Source organism: Lethenteron reissneri, chromosome 23 (genome assembly GCF_015708825.2).
Source record: "Lethenteron reissneri isolate LAM-NWPU_2019-01 chromosome 23, ASM1570882v1, whole genome shotgun sequence".
Lineage (NCBI taxonomy): Eukaryota > Metazoa > Chordata > Hyperoartia > Petromyzontiformes > Petromyzontidae > Lethenteron > Lethenteron reissneri.
Window position 1 is genome coordinate 13,198,279 of NC_083801.1, and position 19,186 is coordinate 13,217,464.

The 19,186-nt window shown below is 51.6% G+C and overlaps 1 protein-coding gene across 1 annotated transcript; it reads right to left on the reverse strand.

Annotated features, from left to right (window-relative positions):
* Positions 1–350: 350 nt before the first annotated feature.
* Positions 351–18,814, reverse strand: LOC133346013 (F-box/LRR-repeat protein 7-like). The gene is made up of 3 exons (XM_061557260.1): positions 18,467–18,814; positions 6,408–7,748; positions 351–5,331 (listed from the first exon to the last, which is right to left on the reverse strand). Exons 1-3 carry the CDS (start codon positions 18,507–18,509, stop codon positions 4,571–4,573), a joined length of 2,145 nt encoding a protein of 714 aa, XP_061413244.1. The 5' UTR covers positions 18,510–18,814; the 3' UTR covers positions 351–4,570.
* Between the last annotated feature and the right edge of the window lie 372 nt (positions 18,815–19,186).

Here is a 19,186-nt window from a genome sequence, read left to right on the forward strand (position 1 = left end):
ATCTTACCACCGCTGCCGTGAGGTTCACACAGCAAGGGGCACATGCTGCTCTGGATTGACCTTCATAATCGAGAATGTATTCACGCGTAAAGCGCCTGCTTACATTTGTACAACAAAATCTCAACAGAGCGCGCTTGACATCCTCTGTCGGGCAGCGCTCGTAATCGTGAAGGGTTAAAAGGGGTTCCATTATTACGAGCCATGATCAATCCACTGCTGGATGTAGGCCTCCCCAAGCCGTCGACATTTGTCACGATCCTGCGATGGCAGAATCCCCGTCACACCTGCACACGAGCTGATTTCATCGATCCATCTCCTCGACAGACTGCTCTCAATAAGGGTTGTATTTATTAATTACATTTAAGGCATTGTGGTGATGGTATACAAGGACACCCCCCAGTACAATGCATTAACGACAGCATCAGATAATGAAGCAATTACGAAGGCAATTACAAAAGCAAATATTTTCTAAATTATCGAATATTTTTTTAATACGCAACACTTACGAAAGAGATTTAAATATGTATATGGTCTGAACCGTAGCCGACCGCCATTGTATTCAACACTCTAAGTTAAGCATGCACGCATGTACGCATTTGACGGTGTATGTGTGTGAACCCCGTGACCTGAATTCGATTCACAGCGACGGTGATTATACAAACCGGTCCTTCCTTGGTCGAATTAACCGTAAATGAGATGGGCCGGTGCGTAAACATCGCTCAAAATGTTTGTCACAGGCTTGGGAAAGCCTTCATTCAACAGTAGATAGAACATGACTGATGATGATAGTAACAAATGTTCGTCCCAACGAAATCACAATAATTTATCTAATTGTGAATTATATCCTCCCTCCATTTCAAGCAGCCTGTGTGCAATATACACGTCCGATTTGATGTATGATGCGCAATGTATGTTTTAATATGTCCAATTATACACATAAAACTTCACATCGCCCAAATATAAGGTCAGCCACTCGCGAGAGACCTTTAACGGTTGTGGTGATGGGAGAGCGTGGTTCAGAACGGGTCTTGATGGGACACGGTGGTTGAGAACAGGGCAATTGTGATTTCCTTCGGGTCACTAAGGAAGTCACGGATATAAACTATTAAACTATATATATTTTTTTATTTTAGCAGGTAAGGAACACTGAGCTATACAGCCATTTTTTCAGAAGCGATCTGGCCACAATCGATCGCTCAACAAAGTGGCTTATCATGTGCAGATATATAGCAGCCAAATACTCTAAATGCGTGATGTTGATTCTAAATTTGGAGGGAAACCCCAGAGGATCCGGAGAGAAATCCACGCGACCACGGGGAAAACATACAAACTCCAAATATACAGGCGTCAGGCCCTGGATCGAACCCACGATCTCCTGTATAGTCGGTAGGGAGTTAACATCTCGCCACAGGAAGCCCCCATACTCTCCATTTTTACATAAATTTGCACTTGTATGCCTGGCCTGATAAGGCGAAGCGTGCATCTATATTTAAACGAGCGAAAGCTCACATCTGTCATGTGTATATTGCTCATCAAAAGACAAATACTAGTGTGTGGTCCTTTGCCAATCCATTGCTGAACGCCATGGTCGCTCTCGGGCGTTTTTCGACCTTACTTCACCGCACTGGCCAGTTGTCTCGGGATCAGTCAAAACGTCACACGCCACTGATGTTATCCGTAGGCGGTAATCTGTGTTCATAGTGCGGTGTGCTAACCACTGTGCCACCGCTCCACCCCGTAGACGCTTGTATTTGCATTTAATCTGCCATGTGCATTACCCACTATGCATTCGTATTACACTCGTTGGCAGCCCGTTGAGATGAATGGTAATCCATTCTTACTTCTAGGGAGTTTATTCACTCACCAGTGATGTGATGCTTCTAAGATGATACGTCTGATTAATTTTAATTACACAACACGAGCCAGTATTTGTTGAGCATAATATACCGTAATAATACACATCTAACACGATTGCGTTAAACGCTAGGTTCACGAGGCCAATATAACAATTACAAAAGAGACACCAACGGTATGTACACTTACCTGTCCGTTGTATGTTTATAAAGAAATATTGCCTACAATCACGTGCAGGGTCATTGTAAATGTTAGATAAGCAAAGACTACAAATGATTTTATTTTCAAATAACTCAATGGTTAAAATGGATGGCAATGGTCGAGTAGAAGGAGATCTCCGGACACATACCAGATTAGCCGTTTTATTGTATAAATGTCACAACATATCACCAGTCATTATCTATCCACGACTGGATGAATGCCTGCTCAAAGCCGTTGTCATCCTTCACTGTCACGTGACGCAAGCCTCAGCAATCTCGTTGCTGCGAATGTTGCGATGCAAGAATCATCGATTAACAAGCGATTTTTTAAGTCTCGCGATACACGCGTCGAATTTCTCCACGTCTAAAAATCGATACTTTTAGATTATAGAAAATAATTGTCGTTGTTACATTTAGGCTAATGGAGCGAGTTAAACTGCAAACGAGAGAGCAACTAAGAGAAATATTAACGAGACGACAAAAACGACACTAAATCGAACGAGGGTGAGGAGTTAGATTAATGAATCGTTACACCCCTAATTAACACCTTCACTGTTATATGACCAGCTAATGAATTGCATTGTTTCCATTAGCATATAAACTGCGTATCTCATTCTCGGTGGCTGCATAAAATAAGCATCCGTAATCGGTGCTTTCAACGGGAACATGTTCAACGTACCACTGTTAGCTATTTATACGGCAGTGTGTAGTATTCAAAACGCCTGTGTTGCATATAACATTGATTTTGTTTAACTATGATGCATACAATAAATAAGTAACGCATGAATCAGATTCAGCTTCCATCCAGCAGCATTTGTTGAGCACGCCTGACTCTACCGATAAGCCACAGAAGAACAGAGTATCGCTCCACAGATTGTGTGCTTAAACAAATGCTGTTCGTGGACATCAGTTCGATAGACCAATAGGCCAATCGGCTAAAATATATACCTCGTTTTTTTACGTGCAGATATTGAACGGAAGCGTACGTGTTAATTCAATTATTTGACTGAACCGCTCTGACGTGAGTAATTTCCACTGATATAATCAGTAGCGCGAGTGACAGCCCAACAAAGTTCTGCGTCTTCCTTCAGCAATCATTGTTGACCAGCTTGGTGAAGTATGGCCAGATTTGACCCATGACTGACGCACGGCGTGGGGAGGCCTTCATCCAACAGTGGGTTACATTTAAACTAACATCGCTTGCCATCCACGCACGTGTGTACGTCACGTGTAACATCTAAATTTAAGACATACGAACAACACTGTATGGACATATGTTGAAGCTACGTAGTAATAATATCCTCTAAAACATTAGTATCAACTGAAAAGGTACCCGAAAATGATATACAGTACGTGTATGTTATGTTAACGATGATCCTTGTACATGTATATTATTAATGCCATTAATCTCCCTCGGATAACAACGACAGTAGCTGGCCTTTCTGAGATAAAAACATACTCTAAAATACTGCACAGAATTAACAGTATTGTTTCGCGACTCATAAAACCACAGCCATCCTTCGTGAGAATTATACAAAAATATCACGGATGATTCCATTGCAGAGATGTAATTAATAGATGGAGTGCAGCTTGTGACTTCAGAACGTTCAATAAAATTAAAGATTTTCCCACCCGTGCCCGTGTCGTCTGAATTACATCCCATTACTTCAAGTCGGATATCATTTCACAGCTGTCAAATTCAAAGGAGCTTAGTGAAAATAATATATGTGTATAGGCAGGCAGTATGCTTGATGATATTTCAAATATAAAGTGGGTTAGTTACACGTGTCTATGTCCATCACCTCAAGATGGAGAGTGTGTGCAGTTGAGTGAGTGCAGAGATATTCGTGTGCATGCAAATGTGTGTGGGTGGTAGGCGTGGTGCATCTGCCAGTCACCTTACAGCCAGTTTTACTCTTTAACACCGGGGTCAATCCCGTGACCACATGCCAGCGAGTCTTTGTCACTTCACGCGACCTCAAAGGGCACCTAGCCTGGCACAGACTCGCCATGATGCCACAACAGCTTACTGACGTGATGTTTTTTTATTGTTAAAGAGGTTATAAAAGAAACGTATTTTTCAGTGAGTACGACATCTCTTTCACAACCCAAGATGTGCACATGCATAATCGTATGAACGCCCATGTCCCTTGCAGTTGTGTGCGATGAAAGCACCAAGGGAGGGGGGTTTGGAATAGAGTTCTATGTCCTCATGTTCTCACAAGAGTTAGGGCTCAATCTGCTCCAAATTTTGTCAGCGCACAGGACCGATGGTGAGCCAATCATGCGGGAGAAGATCTGCCATAGCGGGGGAAGGTTATCCGGGCGAACAAAGTGCGATTGGGAGAAATTCCCATCGCGTGACACGGCCTCAACACGCGCTCGCCAACAGCACGCACCGGGCACAGCACTCCCTCTCCAGTCCATCCCAACATCTCCACACGGGTTGCGGCGAGAGGCACAGGACCCCCCGTGTCTCTCAAAACCGTGCCACACGCAACCTCCCCCTCCACGCATCACGACTCAAAGTCGGGGTTCGTGTGCTCGATGACGCAGGCCGGGCACCGCCGCCGCACATAGCGCAGCGACTCCGCGCTCAACTCGTCGCAGCCCTGCACGGAGAGGCGCCGCAGCTGCGGGCAGCCGTCGGCCAGAGCGCGCAGCCCCGCGCCGCTCACGGCTCCGCAGCCGCGAAGACCCACGCAGCGCAAGCCGGGCTGCCTGGCCGCCAGCGTGACGAGCGCCAGGTCGGAGACTCGCGGGCAGGAGCCCACGTCGAGCGCGGCCAGCGCCAGGCAGCCGCGGGCCAGAGATCCCACCCCGGCGTCCGTCACCGCCTCGCAGCCGCGCACGTTCACGTAGCGTAGCGCCGGGCACCTCTGGCCCAGGTGGCGCACGCCGCCGTCCGTGATGCGGCCGCAGTGTGCCGCGCCCAGGTAAGCCAGGCGGGCGCCCAGCGCGGCGGCCACCTCCCGCAACCCCAGGTCGGACGGCAAAGGGCAGTCGCTGAAGCTGATGGCGCGCAGGCGAGGGCAGCCCCTGGCGAGTGCGCGCAGCGCGCCGTCGCCCAGAGCGGGGCACCGCCGCACGTAGAGGTGCGTGAGGTTCGGGCAGTGCACGGCCAGGGAGCGCAGGGCAGCCGCCTCCAGGGAAGGGCAGCCGCTCAGGTCCAGGCGCCGTAGCGAGAGGGAGGCGCCGCAGGAAACGGCTGGCAGCGCCCTCAGGGCCATGTGGTCGGCCCTGGTGTGGAGGCCCAGGCCGCAGACGCAAGGGCAGTCTGGAGCGAACGGAAGAGGATTTCGAACGAAAGAGGATTTCGAACTTCATAGATAAACTGATCGGGAAAGCAGATGACCTCTATACGTAGGCGAGAGCCCATTGAGGCAAGATGTCTCTTTCAAAAGGTGATTGTGTCATTCATAGGAAAGTGTTGCATTAGGTGGCCAATTAATGTTTAAGCAATTTAGCATGAGTGATATGTCTATTCTATTATTATATACCATGCATTTATTTAATCTAAATCACTGTCATACAATAAGCGGGAGCGTTGTTTCTTTTATCAGCTCCCAGTGTGTAAATGTTCACTCACCTAACACATTCTATATTCACACAGTGCAATAAACAGGGTAAAAGCCGCCATGCAAACACATTATTTAATTGCAACGAACAGTTAGGGCATCCACACGTATCAGTTTATCCTGCCACGTGTGGAAGCGATGACCTAAACACCCGCTCTCCACCTCTGCGCATCACGGTAGGAACCATTCAGATCATGAATGTATCGGATCTCGTCAGATCTCGGAAGCTAAGCAGGCGGTTGAGCCTGGTTAGTACTGTACTTGGATGGGTAACTTCCTGGGAATACCAAGCGTTGTAGGCATGAGCTACGAGATGGCCACTAGAAAACACGGCTATATCTGAAAAGGAAAATTTATAATAGGCGACGTTTCGGTCAATGGCCCTTCATAACAGATAGATAGGGGCCACAGAGATAGAGAGGATCAGTCAGAATCTGCACGAAACACCATAGATTAAATTGGATAAAAAATCCGACAACATGAACAGAGAAGTCGTCACAGCACCTAACAAAGACTGCGAAGGTTAGGAAAAAAAGTGTAGGGAGTTAACAGACAAGGCATCAGTGGCACCCCCACGACCATTGCGGTTAAGCGAGATATAATGATGATGATCAGAACTTAATTTCTCATGCAATATTTCTGGGGTGACCCAACCACCAGCCCAAACCCCCACCCCCCGGGACCTCGCCAAAAATATTTCCAGGTGCTCAGCCCCGGACAGCTCCGGCTGAAATTAAGAGCTGATGCTTATTAAAGTTACGACATCCCCCGTTACCAGAAGCGTCGAGATGGTGCAGGCTCCGGCACTGCAGCACCACCTCCCGCAGTCCCTCCTCCGTAATGCCGCCGCAGCCCGACACCTCCAGGCGGCGCAGGTCGCTGCACCTCGAGGCCACGGTTCGCAGCCCCGCGTCCGTGAGCGACGCGCACCCGCTTAGGACCAGCACCCGCGGGCCGCTCAGCGCCAGCTCTTGGCGGGCGCTCCACGCGGCCGTGTCGTTCCACGCCTCCTCGTCGCCGAGGTGGGCGGACACCCGGGGAAGCCACCGATCGCTGCTGCCCCGCGTCCAACAGTCCCAGCCCCTGTGCTCTGGAGGGGAGCTCAGGGAGAGGGAGTCTCCGTGGTTTACTCGGCGCCTGCGGCTCTGCAGCGTGGCGGATGCAGTTGCGAAGGCGGCGGTGGTGATTGTGTTGGTGGTGGCAGTAGTCGGACCGGTGGTGGCATTGCTTTTGTTGTTGAATCTCGAGTCCCCACAACAAGAGAAGTCCCCGTGGCTGAAGTTCCTCCGTACGCCGGTGCTCTTGCGAGGCATGGTGAGGGTGTGCGCCGAGTTTCGGTAAAAGCCGCCCAAAGTCGCCGAGCTCCAGTTAGGGGACAGTTCCCCCCCTTGGCCCCCTCGCCGCGTCTCGTCGGGCCAGGCCCTGATGACCGCTCCGTACGCGTCGTGGGAGCTCGCTCTCCTGCCCGCACCGCGCGCCGCCACCGACGCTTCGCTCAGCGGTGCCGGGACCACGGCTCGGCCACGGGTGCGGAGCGGAGCGGAGTCCGCGGGCGCAAAGCCCTCCCCGTCCGCGCCCCGTAGGTTCGCAGCGATGGCCTCCAGGGCCTGGTCCGCATTCGGCACAGTCCCGTCCAGGGCCACGTGGCACCACAGTGCCGGCTGCCAGGCCAGGCGGTGCCAGCGGCTGCAGACGCGCGCACACGCGCACAGGTCGCGCGCGCGCAGGAGGGCGAACACGCGCGTCCATACCGCGTCTGGGATGCGCTCGGTGGAGGATAGGAGGTCCCCCAACAACGATCTGGGACCCCCACCGCTGTCTTCTTCATCATCATCATCGTCGTCGTCGTCATCATCGTCGCAGTCATCGTCATCGCAGTCATCATCGTCGCCGTCTCCGTCATAAGCGCCGTCGCCGTCGAAGTCATCCCGAGTTGTGCTGCTGGGCTCGGGAGTGGACAGGGGGCGAGCGCAGGGTCCGCAACTCGGAGGGGTCCCTCCACTACCCGGGGATGCGGGTTGGAGAGGGGTGGCCTCGGCGCTCACGGGGAGCGAGGAGAGGAAGGCCAGCGGGGCCGAGATACGGGGTCTCACATCGTCCCTGCGCCTCCTGGAATCTGTGGGCGAGAGTCACGCGCCATGCAAGGCGACGTCAAAGTCACCCGCCAACGCGCACACGCGTAATTCCCCGACGTGGAGGCATTCTGTCTCATGGAGACGCATTCACCATGTCCGTGGTCACGCACAAGGCGACCACACGATGTGTATTTGAGGTGGTTGATTGGTTGTTCTCTTTTCTACCGCTTTATCTCCTTTCCCGTTTTCACTCGGCCAGATATTTACATCCATTCAGGCGCTCGTGGACATCCGCAATTGAAGCGTTTCGCGCATGTAAAGTGGCTTAAAATAAACGACCCCCATCAGGGCGCACATTGTGCGCAGATTACACGGGTGCTTAGTGCGAAGTTCAAATTTGCATAAGAAATTAAATTCATTCGTTCCATTACCCCCCACCCCCCGGCTGTCACAGGCAGAATCTAGACCAGTATGCAGGAAACATTCTCCTCCACCACCACCACAATGCTCCTCGTCGTACTCTTCCTCGTTCCCCCCTCCTCCTATCGGTGATTAATGCGTGGTCTCAGTCTGCAAGGCTGGATGCGGTATATGGTCGTAACGGGCGATTAAACTCTGCTCGTGGTCCCAGTTGCTCACAATAGACGCGATCACTCACAGCGCGCCTCGCTGAATCGCACCAAGGTCATCTTTTGAGAAGTTACTCCTCGGATGGCGTCGGGGCCATCAATTGATCCATTGGCTAAAAACACAGTCTGCGGCAGTGCGAGCGTCTTGTGAGCGCAACGCCTCCGGCGGTCCTGGTTGTTGCATGCGATGCACGCGCGGGACGGTGTTGGCTGAACATCATAATCGTGCTCATATTTATAGCGCCTTTCATGCGTAAAACGGGCCCCCGACAATGCGGGAACATTTACGCAGTGGGCACATGAAAGACGCGCACCCTCGACATGTTCAGAGTCACGCATCGTTCGTTGCAATTTTGGGTTGAAGGTTTTATTTTGGCACAGGTTTAACCCATTGGGTAATACATTCTCATTAATCGACGGACACCTGGTTACACCATTGCAACCTGGTAACAGCAAAACACATGTAACTGGGGGCGTGCCGTAATGAGAAACATTTAAAATTCAAAGTGGCCTCGTATTTCCAAGCGAGTCTTGGGGGATGGTCATGTTTGTTGGTGGTCTTGATCCAGTGGTGGACATTCCGCACTCATACGGCAGGAACCAGGCTTTAGCCATAGGAAATCCACGTTATACTTCCCCAAAGGTGGCACAATTTTTTTTACCGACCACGGAGAGATGATGGGGCTGAGTTGAGTTTGACTCTCGACGAGAGTTTGAACTCACAATCTTCCCCTTTGCGAGTCAACACGATCTGATGGAGCACCACCTGGGCCAGCTCCGTTTAAAATGTAAAATTAACGGTAATAATTTACAACCCCATGTCAATCCACTGCATTGAATGTAGACTCGTATCACTCCACACGTGTTTTCCCAAGCCAAAAGATAATAAATCTCAATGGTCTTTCGCCTGGCTGAATAGAGGACGCATTACCACTCCGTCTGCTCGCAGGAGCGGAGACGGATTGGCATTTGCTTGCTAAGTTCACGTTCATAAAGCGCGGCGAGTCTATATTCCTGCACACACGAGAGCAGCCGCTGGGCCGTAAGACAGGCGCGCTATTGTGTCGGCAGTCAAGGGGTGCTCGTAAAATGTCTCCACATTGTCGGGGGTGTTTTTTGGTCTGGATAGGCGGGCGGGCATTTGATGTTATCATCCCCACAGCCTAAGTGTGACCAAATCGCCTCGGATGAGCCCGATCCCATCAGACGCTCAGCAGAGATTCAAACATAACTAATCAGCCCGACTGATGAGACAGTGTGTGTCAAAATCAGTCCAGTGTTTGTTTGTGTTGAAACAAATGCTGCTGAAATTATGCACTCACAACAAAATGCCGTGAGAAAAGTGAAATGTGCTCAAACAACCCTCACGAGCCGCGAGGCGTGGGGAAGCCCTCATCCAGCAGTGGATTGACGAACGGGCAGTACATGTACATTGCAGCGACGGAAAGGCCACCATCTACCCTCATAACCCCTTCCCCTAATTCGTTATAAATCTACACGGCACGTCACTATTTATTTACTATTTGTGTATACCAGGTAGGGCCCACTGAACTATATATCACTTTTTTCAGAAGCGACCTGGCCACAAGTGATAGTTCAACGAAGTGGCTTATCATGTGGAAATGTATAAAGCGTGTTTCTAAATGTCGAAGGGAAAACCGCAGGACCTAGATAAAAATTCATGCGACCACGGGGAGAGAAGCATGCAAACTCCAAATATACAGGAGTCAGGGTCAGGGATCGAACCCAGGTCCTCCTCTATAGCAGGCGAGGTCGTGAACATCTCCCCACTGTGAGGCCCAAGGCCAGCAGACTTAATTCAGGAGGTTGATTAACTTGATGTTTTATTGCTCGCCCATCTGTTTGGCCCGGGTTGAAGTTAAATATCAGTGGTTCGCAGGGGACAATTCAAAAGAGCAGCCCACACATTACATGCATAGGCATGGCCTGGATTTCTCACGAGTCTTGGTGAATAGCAGCAGAATGCGCCATCACCCAGCGTGATGGTCCACTACTCCTAGACCCCCACGTCTATAGTGTCCGTCTTCACCAACCCGCACTGATCAGCGTGGTGATGAATGGTCGAATAACCCCTACGACCAGCATGCACTGCCATGAGGAGCCCGCATCCAGCAGTGGATAAACAACAAAGCCGTACAATTACAACCAGCATGTGAAAATAATCGGTATTTATGCGATGCAACGCCATCTGGTTGAGTTCATAAATCGAAGCGCCGTTGCGCTTGTCCTACTAACTACAAATCACGCCGTCGCTTCTCCAGCGCACGCAGACATTGCGCCACTGGACTCCGCAGACACCGCAGGCCTGCGCCAGATCCTATTCGTGGCAGAGGCAGGGGGAGAGGTGGGGCCGCTCAGGGGCTTGGGGGTGGAGGCGGCGGGTGCGGGAGGTGGGTCGCGGGAGGTGGAGGAGGGGGTGCAAACTGTGCTGTCCCAACTTCATTGGCATTCACGCAGCGAACGAGCTGCCTCTGTCCCAGAGAGCGGCCTGAATCTTAACGCTCACTGCTCTTTTGTCCCTCATCCCATAACGTCTCCCATCAGGGGGTGGAGTAAGTGGTAGACTTGGAGCAGGGAGTGCGTGGGGTGCTGGGACAGGGAGTGAGTGGGGTTCTGGGGGAGGCAGTGAGCGGGGTTCTGGGGGAGGGAGTGAGTGGGGTTCTGGGGAGGGAGTGAGTAGGGTTCTGGGGGAGGGAGTGAGTGGGGTTCTGGGGGAGGGAGTGAGTGGGGTGCTGGGGGAGGGAGTGAGTGGGGTGCTGGGGGAGGGAGTGAGTAGGGTTCTGGGGAGGGAGTGAGTGTGGTGCTGGGGGAGTAAGTGGTAGACTTGGAGCAGGGAGTGCGTGAGGTGCTGGGACAGGGAGTGAGTGGGGTTCTGGGGGAGGCAGTGAGCGGGGTTCTGGGGGAGGGAGTGAGTGGGGTTCTGGAGAGGGAATGAGTGGGGTTCTGGGGAGGGAGTGAGTGTGGTGCTGGGGGAGGGAGTGAGTAGGGTTCTGGGGGAGGGAGTGAGTGGGGTTCTGGGGGAGGGAGTGAGTGGGGTGCTGGGGGAGGGAGTGAGTGGGGTTCTGGGGGAGGGAGTGAGAGGGGTTCTGGGGAGGGAGTGAGTGGGGTGCTGGGGGAGGGAGTGAGTAGGGTTCTGGGGAGGGAGTGAGTGGGGTTATGGGGGAGGGAGTGAGTGGGGTTCTGGGGGAGTGAGTGGGATTCAGCTTCACTGCCTTCTCCTCTGTCACCTCGTTTCATAGCAGGATAGGGAGTTTGACACACATCTCTTCGTGATCCACGAACTCCTGCCTCCGAATACGCTGGATCTCTGTTAAATGTGCGCCACCACGCCCAATGTACGCCGTGTGAGAGGGGGGCACCTCATCACATATTTCATTAGAAATAACAGCCTGACGCTCACGATTACATTGGTAAATCCGCGTTGCGTGTGTGTGCAGTGCAAGTGTGGTGTCGCGAGCATTGTGAAAGAAGCCCGGTTTTCAATTCAACAAAGTCAACGTGAGGTGTGAATTCGCACTTCCATTAAAGGGCACATTAGCGAGACCACAAAGATAGCCAGCCCTCCCCGTATGAAGACGTAATGGACTGTTGGGTCGAGTGTTGTTAGCAAGCACCACATTCGAGGCTAAGTTGACCTGTGGGAGACCTCGAGCCAATTTCCATATACGCCACCGATGTTGGCCCTGTTCAGGAATCGAACTCGAGGAGTCGCTATTCACGACGTCACCGCCCTCCACCGGGCGTCACGACGGCGTGGAAAGCAGACGTCACTGACGGAGCGGGGCTCGGGAGTGATCCAGCGCTTTGGAGCCAAGGGTTGGTGGATCACGCCGAGATCTCTGTAATTTGCGAGGTGAGCTGGATATGGTAGTGACCGCACGTGGCTTCGTGAAACCCGTCCGTTTCGGACGGTCACATCGTATGAGAGGTGGGGGTATTCTTGGGTCACTGCGATTTCCCACCCACACACATCGCAACACAAATTTGAAAAATGAATTCGCAATTTATTTTAATGCAAGACTCTCCTAAAAAAAATTAGTTTTCAGATTCGTGTGGATCCCATTGGCTACGCTGCAGCAAGGAATCGAAATGGTTGGCGCTTTAAAGTTGCTGAGACATCTAAGCCCACCATAAGTGCAAAGCCTTATCTTTACTGTTAGTCTCTTTGAATTGTCATCATTTCCACCTTCACTTTAGCGTGCTCTCTCGTCTGCCTCCCTGCTCTGCATTCTGCCTCTCACCTCCTCCCCGCCGAAACAAATCCCTCTTCATTTGACTTCAATACGCATGCGTCACGCCTACGACCAAACCGCACTGACTGCGCCCGACCTTGTCAGATCTGGGAAGTTCAGCAGGTTTTCAGCCTGCCTCGCATTTAGTTGGGAGATTGATTACTCTTGGGACTGCGAGGTGGCCAGGAGATGTCAAAACAAAAGTGTATTATTGATGTACCCGTGTGCAGCTTCGAGCTTTAGCCCCCGGTACGCGTGAATTTTCTCCATCCACTCCAATTTCATATATAAAAAAGACAAAGATCCCCCATGTAGCCTTAACAGACTATTGGGGAAAGTGCTGTTAGCAAGCACCTATAAAGGCCGGCACGGCACACGAGGGGGTGGTTGGTCGACACCACGCCCGGCCGCCTTTGTCTTCCTGGTGGCAATGGTGTTTTCTTTCCACAAAGCACTCGGTACTCAATTGAGGTTGAGTTGACCTAGGGGATGCCCAGGACCGGTTCAAATAATCGTCACCGGTGTTGGCCGTGAGCGGGAATCGAACTCGGATCACCAGGTTCGTAGCACACCACTGCTCCCCACCACGAGCCAACACACGCGCATATTGTTGTCAATATTATTATTCCAGCCATTGTCAATCCACCAATTAATGAATACCTCGCCACGCTTATCATGGAGATTGTTTTTAACCGTACTTGGTGAAAGGGGTGCCAAGGACCGGTTCAGATATCACTCGCAACTCCTGTCATCCGTCGTCGGAAATCGAACGCCGAGTTTCACAGCGCAGTACGCTAACCACTGCGCCACCGCTCCACCCCATTGTACCGCGTAATAGGAAGGGGAGAAAAAACCATTGTAGAATGTGCAAAATTCAGAAAAACATACATAATAGAATCCCACACACTCGTGCGGACTGCACGTGTGCGCACTCGATTACTCAGGACGCACTCTCACCGCACCCACTTTCTTGTGTACCAGACCTCAGCAGTGTCACCTGACCATATTACTCGCTGGCATTACGATGCCGCGGGCAACTAAGCCCATAGCGACACGCGCACCTGCATGATACCGATTGCTAATTATTCTCGCTAAATGATGCTCGCCCCCCCCCACACTCCCCCCTTCCCCCACAATCTGAACCCACCCAACCCACTCACTCTCTCACCCCCCTCTCCTCCTCACCCCCACTGTTATCCCTCCCCCGCCCTTACCCTCCAGCCGCAGTCTGAATGCAAGACCCAAGCGCGCGTTCCATCACGCATAGTTGAGCAGCACACGCGGAGCCGAATTCTCAATTGTTTATTTTTGTCACTTTCCATTTGGAATGCGTCCTCCGAAGAAGACACGCGTGAAATTCTGACAACTCCGTATGATTTCGCGTAGATTTAGGTCGACCCAACCCGTCCTCGAGTCGGGGTTGATAAAATAAATAAATAAATAACCACCCTACTCTGTGAGAAGCCAGCAGTTAGGTGGTCCTGTGGAGAGACTGGCTCCCGTCATAGAAACGTGACATTTCCATCGTTTGTTTCAGGAAGAAACGCATGCATGGTCGAATCAACATCATCAGCAGCCATGGTCTATCCACGGCTGGATTGAAGACCTCACCACACCATTGCCATTATTCGCGGTCTGGCGATGACACAGCCCTTCTCGCTCAGTAATATTCGCCGATCTCATCGCTCCATTTCCGTGGTGGTCGTCTTCTCGAGCCAGTGTTCTCTTTTGGTTGCCATTCTATTACCTGTCTCGTCCATCGGCTATCATTCTTTCAAGCGACGTGTCCTTCACAAGACCACTCACTTTTTTCACCAGCCAATACGATGTCCTTAAATTTGCCTTTGTTCCTTGATCAATGTGTTCCTTTTCCGTCTCTCAGTGCAAATCCCAGCAAGCATCTCTCAGTGCAAATCTCAGCAAGCATCTCTCCGCGCTTCTTTTGTGCACTTTTCAGCTGTTGTTCCGTTTCCTTTGTCAGTGTCAATGTTTTTTTAATCCATATTTAATACACTAAACGATTTTATTCACCAGGTAAACCCCACGGAGCTACAGAATTATCTCTTTTTGCAGAGGCGATTTGGCCACACACGACAGCTCATGGACGTGGCTTGAATTTGGGAATTTATAGTAGCCATATCATTTGAATGCATAAATATGGAGGGCAAACCCTAAGGACCTGGAGAAACATCCGTGCGACCACTGGGAAAGAACGCGTGAACTCCAAATATTCAGGAGTCAGGGTCGAGATGTAAGCCACGACCTCGTGCATAGCAGGCGATGGAGAGAACGTATCGCCACTGCGAGTAATGTGCACGAACTAAAAAAAATTCTTCTGATGAAAAAAATAAGAAAAGACTTTAAACTTTCTGGCAATGTACGCATTGTCTTTGAATCTGATTAGCCTACACCAGAGATAGACTTATTTGTGGCCTTGTCTCACCAGTTTTGTTGACTAGAAAACGCCAAAAGGCGAACAGTACAAAAGCGATGCAAGTATCAACGTATGAATAGCTCAGGTTGAGCAGTTATAGCTGTGTGACCTTTTTGCCAATATACAAATGATAAAAAATATAATTATATGCTAGTCTTATTGTTTTCATCATACATATATCCTGCTTTGCTTTGTAGTCGTGACCCACCAACAGTTATTTATTCTAGACTAGCGAACTGGCTGAGCGTCACTTTTATTTTGCAGTCCTTTTTCTATATTAATCATTTTGCAATTCTGAGAAGGTTTATCCGTTCTCCATCTAGATTAATGCCTATATTTATCCCATCAAATGTTCCTCACATTCGGCTTTAATGAATCCTTACATTCGTTTCAATGCACTTACGTGATCGTCTGACCACAATGAAAGCGTTTTCAGGCAAACCCACCGAGACACCAAGTTCAGTTGGCAAGGGTGAGTTGGATCTACACGTGGCGGCAGTATCCTACCGCACCACTACACGTCACACAAACTCTCTGCCCTTTCTCTCTATTCTGAAGGGCAATTGTCTGAAACGTTACCTTTTAATCATTATTTGTGTTCTGCTATAGCCAGTGTAAATTGCCAACGTGGGGATTTACACGGGCTTGTGTACTGCTGCCCACGCAGTCCATTGCTTCCGTGTTTAGTTTAATGGCAACGAAAAAGGTGAAAGATTATGTAACACCCGCCTGATAATGACCAGTGATTGCCACCTCTGGCGCACAAAAAAAAACAACGGAAGACCATCCCGCAATACACTAAGAGAGGGAAAACTACATGTACGTGCATCGTCTTGAGTGGTGTGTTATTACTCAACTGACAAAAACCTGACCTTTTTAAAGTCCTTGGAAAACTTACATATGTCCCATGACATATACCCCATTTCCCCAGGACAGATACCTGGTAAAACCAGGACAGGTGGTAACCCTGGTAGCAACACGAAGGGCTTCATTAATTTCCGGCTGTGGCGCGTTCACTTTCCCAAGGGGCCGTGACCCGCTCGCAACTGGACGTCTCTCGCCCTCTGCCTGGCCCTCTCTCTTTCTCTTGCCCTCCTCTCTCTCACGCCCCACTCGCGTCTTACGCTTCGGCGAGGAGGGGCGGGGGGCTGACTTATAAAAGGTTGTGGCGAGGTGGGTGGGGGGGTGTAGCTTGGATAGATTGTGGGGGAGAGGTTGTTCTGGTATAGATAGAATGGCTGGCGTGGGGAGTGGTGTGTTTCAGAAAGAAGTGGTGTGACTCAAGAGAGGAAGGTTGAATGCACGAGAGCGTGGCGTGGATCGAACGAAGGAAAGGAGATGCCGTCGAAGGAGAGATGTAGATTCAACTTTAAATGAGCAAGTGCGGAGGGGGTGAGAGTGTGCGGTGGGGCTGGTGAGTGTGCGTGAGCCTTGGATACAGACGGCTTTGGTTGGGTGTGTGGCAGTGGTTGGGGGGGGGGGGTGCAGCCAGTCTATGGGAGGCGAATTCCTTGACATTGCTCGGTCAATCCATCATCAATTATTGGACAAATTAAACCCGGGCCGGTGATCACGGCTGTTTATTGTGCGGCGCGGCGGGGCGGACTGTGTCCCGGCAGGCCGGTGGTCCGCACGGCTCTGCTGCTTTCGCACCAGAGGTCGCAAACGGGTTTTCCTTACCCGTACCCGTACCCGGCCGCACCAGGGTCGCAAATGGGTACCCGTACCCGGCCGGGTACGGGTAGCCGTTCCCTACCCGTACTCTACCCGAAATGAGTGACAAATGGTTACTCACCGGTGACTCACGGCCTACCCGTACCCGTACCCGGCCGCACCAGGGTCGCAAACGGCTCCCCGTACCCGTACCCAGCCGGCCGGGTACGGGTAGCCGGGTATCGGGTAGGGTACGGGTATCGGGTACCCGGTTGCGACCTCTGTTTCGCACCCCAGACTCGATCCTCCCTTTCGTGCTCGCACTCATGATGCGTTGCCGTGGGAGCATCGTGGATAAGCAGAGCTCCGGTCTGTGCCTCCGCACGTCAATACATGCACTTGCTGTGCGGCGGCGGTGGCTACGTGCGGCATGTAATTGAGCATTGTGGAGGCGAGGATTGGTGGATCACACAAGTGTTGCGAAGCTGTCATCACGTGTGCGTCGGTGTGCCCGTGCCCTGGCTCGCCAGGAGAAGGCAGGAGAGCAAGTGAACACATCGTCATCTCTTCCCATCTGTACGGGGATGTTGTATTGCCACCTTGAGCGCGTGGGTTGTCTCCGGGTGCTCCGGTTTCCTCCCACTTGTATAAATAAACACTCGTGAATGGCCTGAAATCATCCTAAAACATACACACACAATGCAGGACCCTCCTGGAAACGAGTCCCAAGTGCAGCTTTCCTGGATACAATAAGTCATAAATTAGGTTCTCTCTCGCGGTGCAATTGTCCGATTCTACATCCGCTCACGTCCATCATCATCAGCGTCACGAGCCGTGGTATATCCACTGCTCGATGAAGACCTCGCCGCGACGTCGCCATCTCTCGCGGTTCTGCGATACCACAGTGTGTCTTCGGCTTGCACGCGAGTTGATCTCTTCGCTCCATCTCAGCAGGAGTTGTCCACCCGGGCGCGCGTCCTACTTTGGCTACACCACTCATCCTGCCCAAGCCCGCTTACTTTTCTGAACAGTAAATCCGGTGTCTCTGATTTGCGTTTGATACCCGATTCACGCGCTCATCTCCAGGTCTCTCAGTTCCCTTGGAAGAACGTTCCTCTCCACGCTGTTTCCGCTTTCATATGACCTCCTTTGTCAATGCCCTTATTTGGGATGGTTTTGCCAGAGCGAATAATGTGCACTGATTGCGAACGGTTCATAGGCGTCTTTGTTAGAGCCTTGCTGTTGATGCCGCAGCGGTCAGTAAGGCACAGCAGTTCAATGACGAATCGCCTTCGAAAGGCTTCCACGCTCATTGGTAACGGAGACGTCGCTATCTCGCCGAAAAGGCAAAGGAGCAGCCCTGCAATTGCTTGCTTGCGCTACTGCTGGCGGACGGGTCTCTACTCGAGGGAGCTCCGGAGAGGCCCTTTCAGGGTGTATTTTGCCTACTCTTCCACGCTGCTGGCCAGACGTCTTGGAAGAGGTGCGAAAACTCACATTTTACCCCAACATACGCGGCTTGCCGACAGGCTGTGGGTTGTATCCATTTATACTGCTCAGTGGATAAAGGCGAGGGGACTTCCGAAACGTGACTCTCGTTTCAGCTGTCATGCCGGGAGAGCAGAACGGCGATTTGTTTTTGCATTGCAAGTGCGCGTATAAATATGCGTGCACATACACGTTTGCGCATGAATGTATGTATGTCTGTGCAATGTATGTATGTGCGTGCGTGTATGTGCGTGTATGTAGGTGGGTCGAACGCACGCGAGCCGGTGTGCAAGAACGCTCACCTCTTGACTTCGGGGCTCGCGGCTTCGTTCCCACGGCCCCCATTCCCACGCATCCCGCATGCCCCGCACCTCCAGCAGACGGGTTCACCGCCAATCCCGGGTGGCAGTGCGCACAGGAAAAGGGCCACTGTAGGATCGAGAGCTGCTGCGTTTGGCGGACCTCGCACGACACAATCCGAGCTGTTTCGTCAATCACCCTCCACAAACGCAAACTGCTGCGCAACCCCCCAATGTCCCCGTGTCCACTCGGCTCTTGAAAGCACGAGCTCGCCGCGTCGTGCCTTCACTGGAGCTCAGGGAAACGATTTATCCTCTTAATCTGCCAAATCAAGTTGGAGCTCACTTAAGCGTCGCAGTTAAAAAAAAAAGACTTCGAAGTTTTGTGTGGCGGGAGAGTGAAGATGTGGAGCGGGGGGAGGATGCTGATTGGTTGGTTGTTGGTCGCGATGGAGAGCGGGGTGGAGAGGGAGAGAGGGGTGATAGTGGGGTTGGGTGTTGAACTCCTTTGTGAGCGGTTGCACGGAATAATGTCTCATTGTAGTGCAGGGGGGGGGGCTGCATCTCGACTCCTTCTGTGCGAGGCCGGGCAGGGCCGGGCCGGGTATTTTTCTGTCCTCGGCGTCGACGCCGGAGTTCGCGTGGAACGAGGAGAGGTCACTGTGGAACTGGTTGGCGGGGGAAGTCTTGCGTGAGAACACTTTAAGGTTACTGGTGCACGCA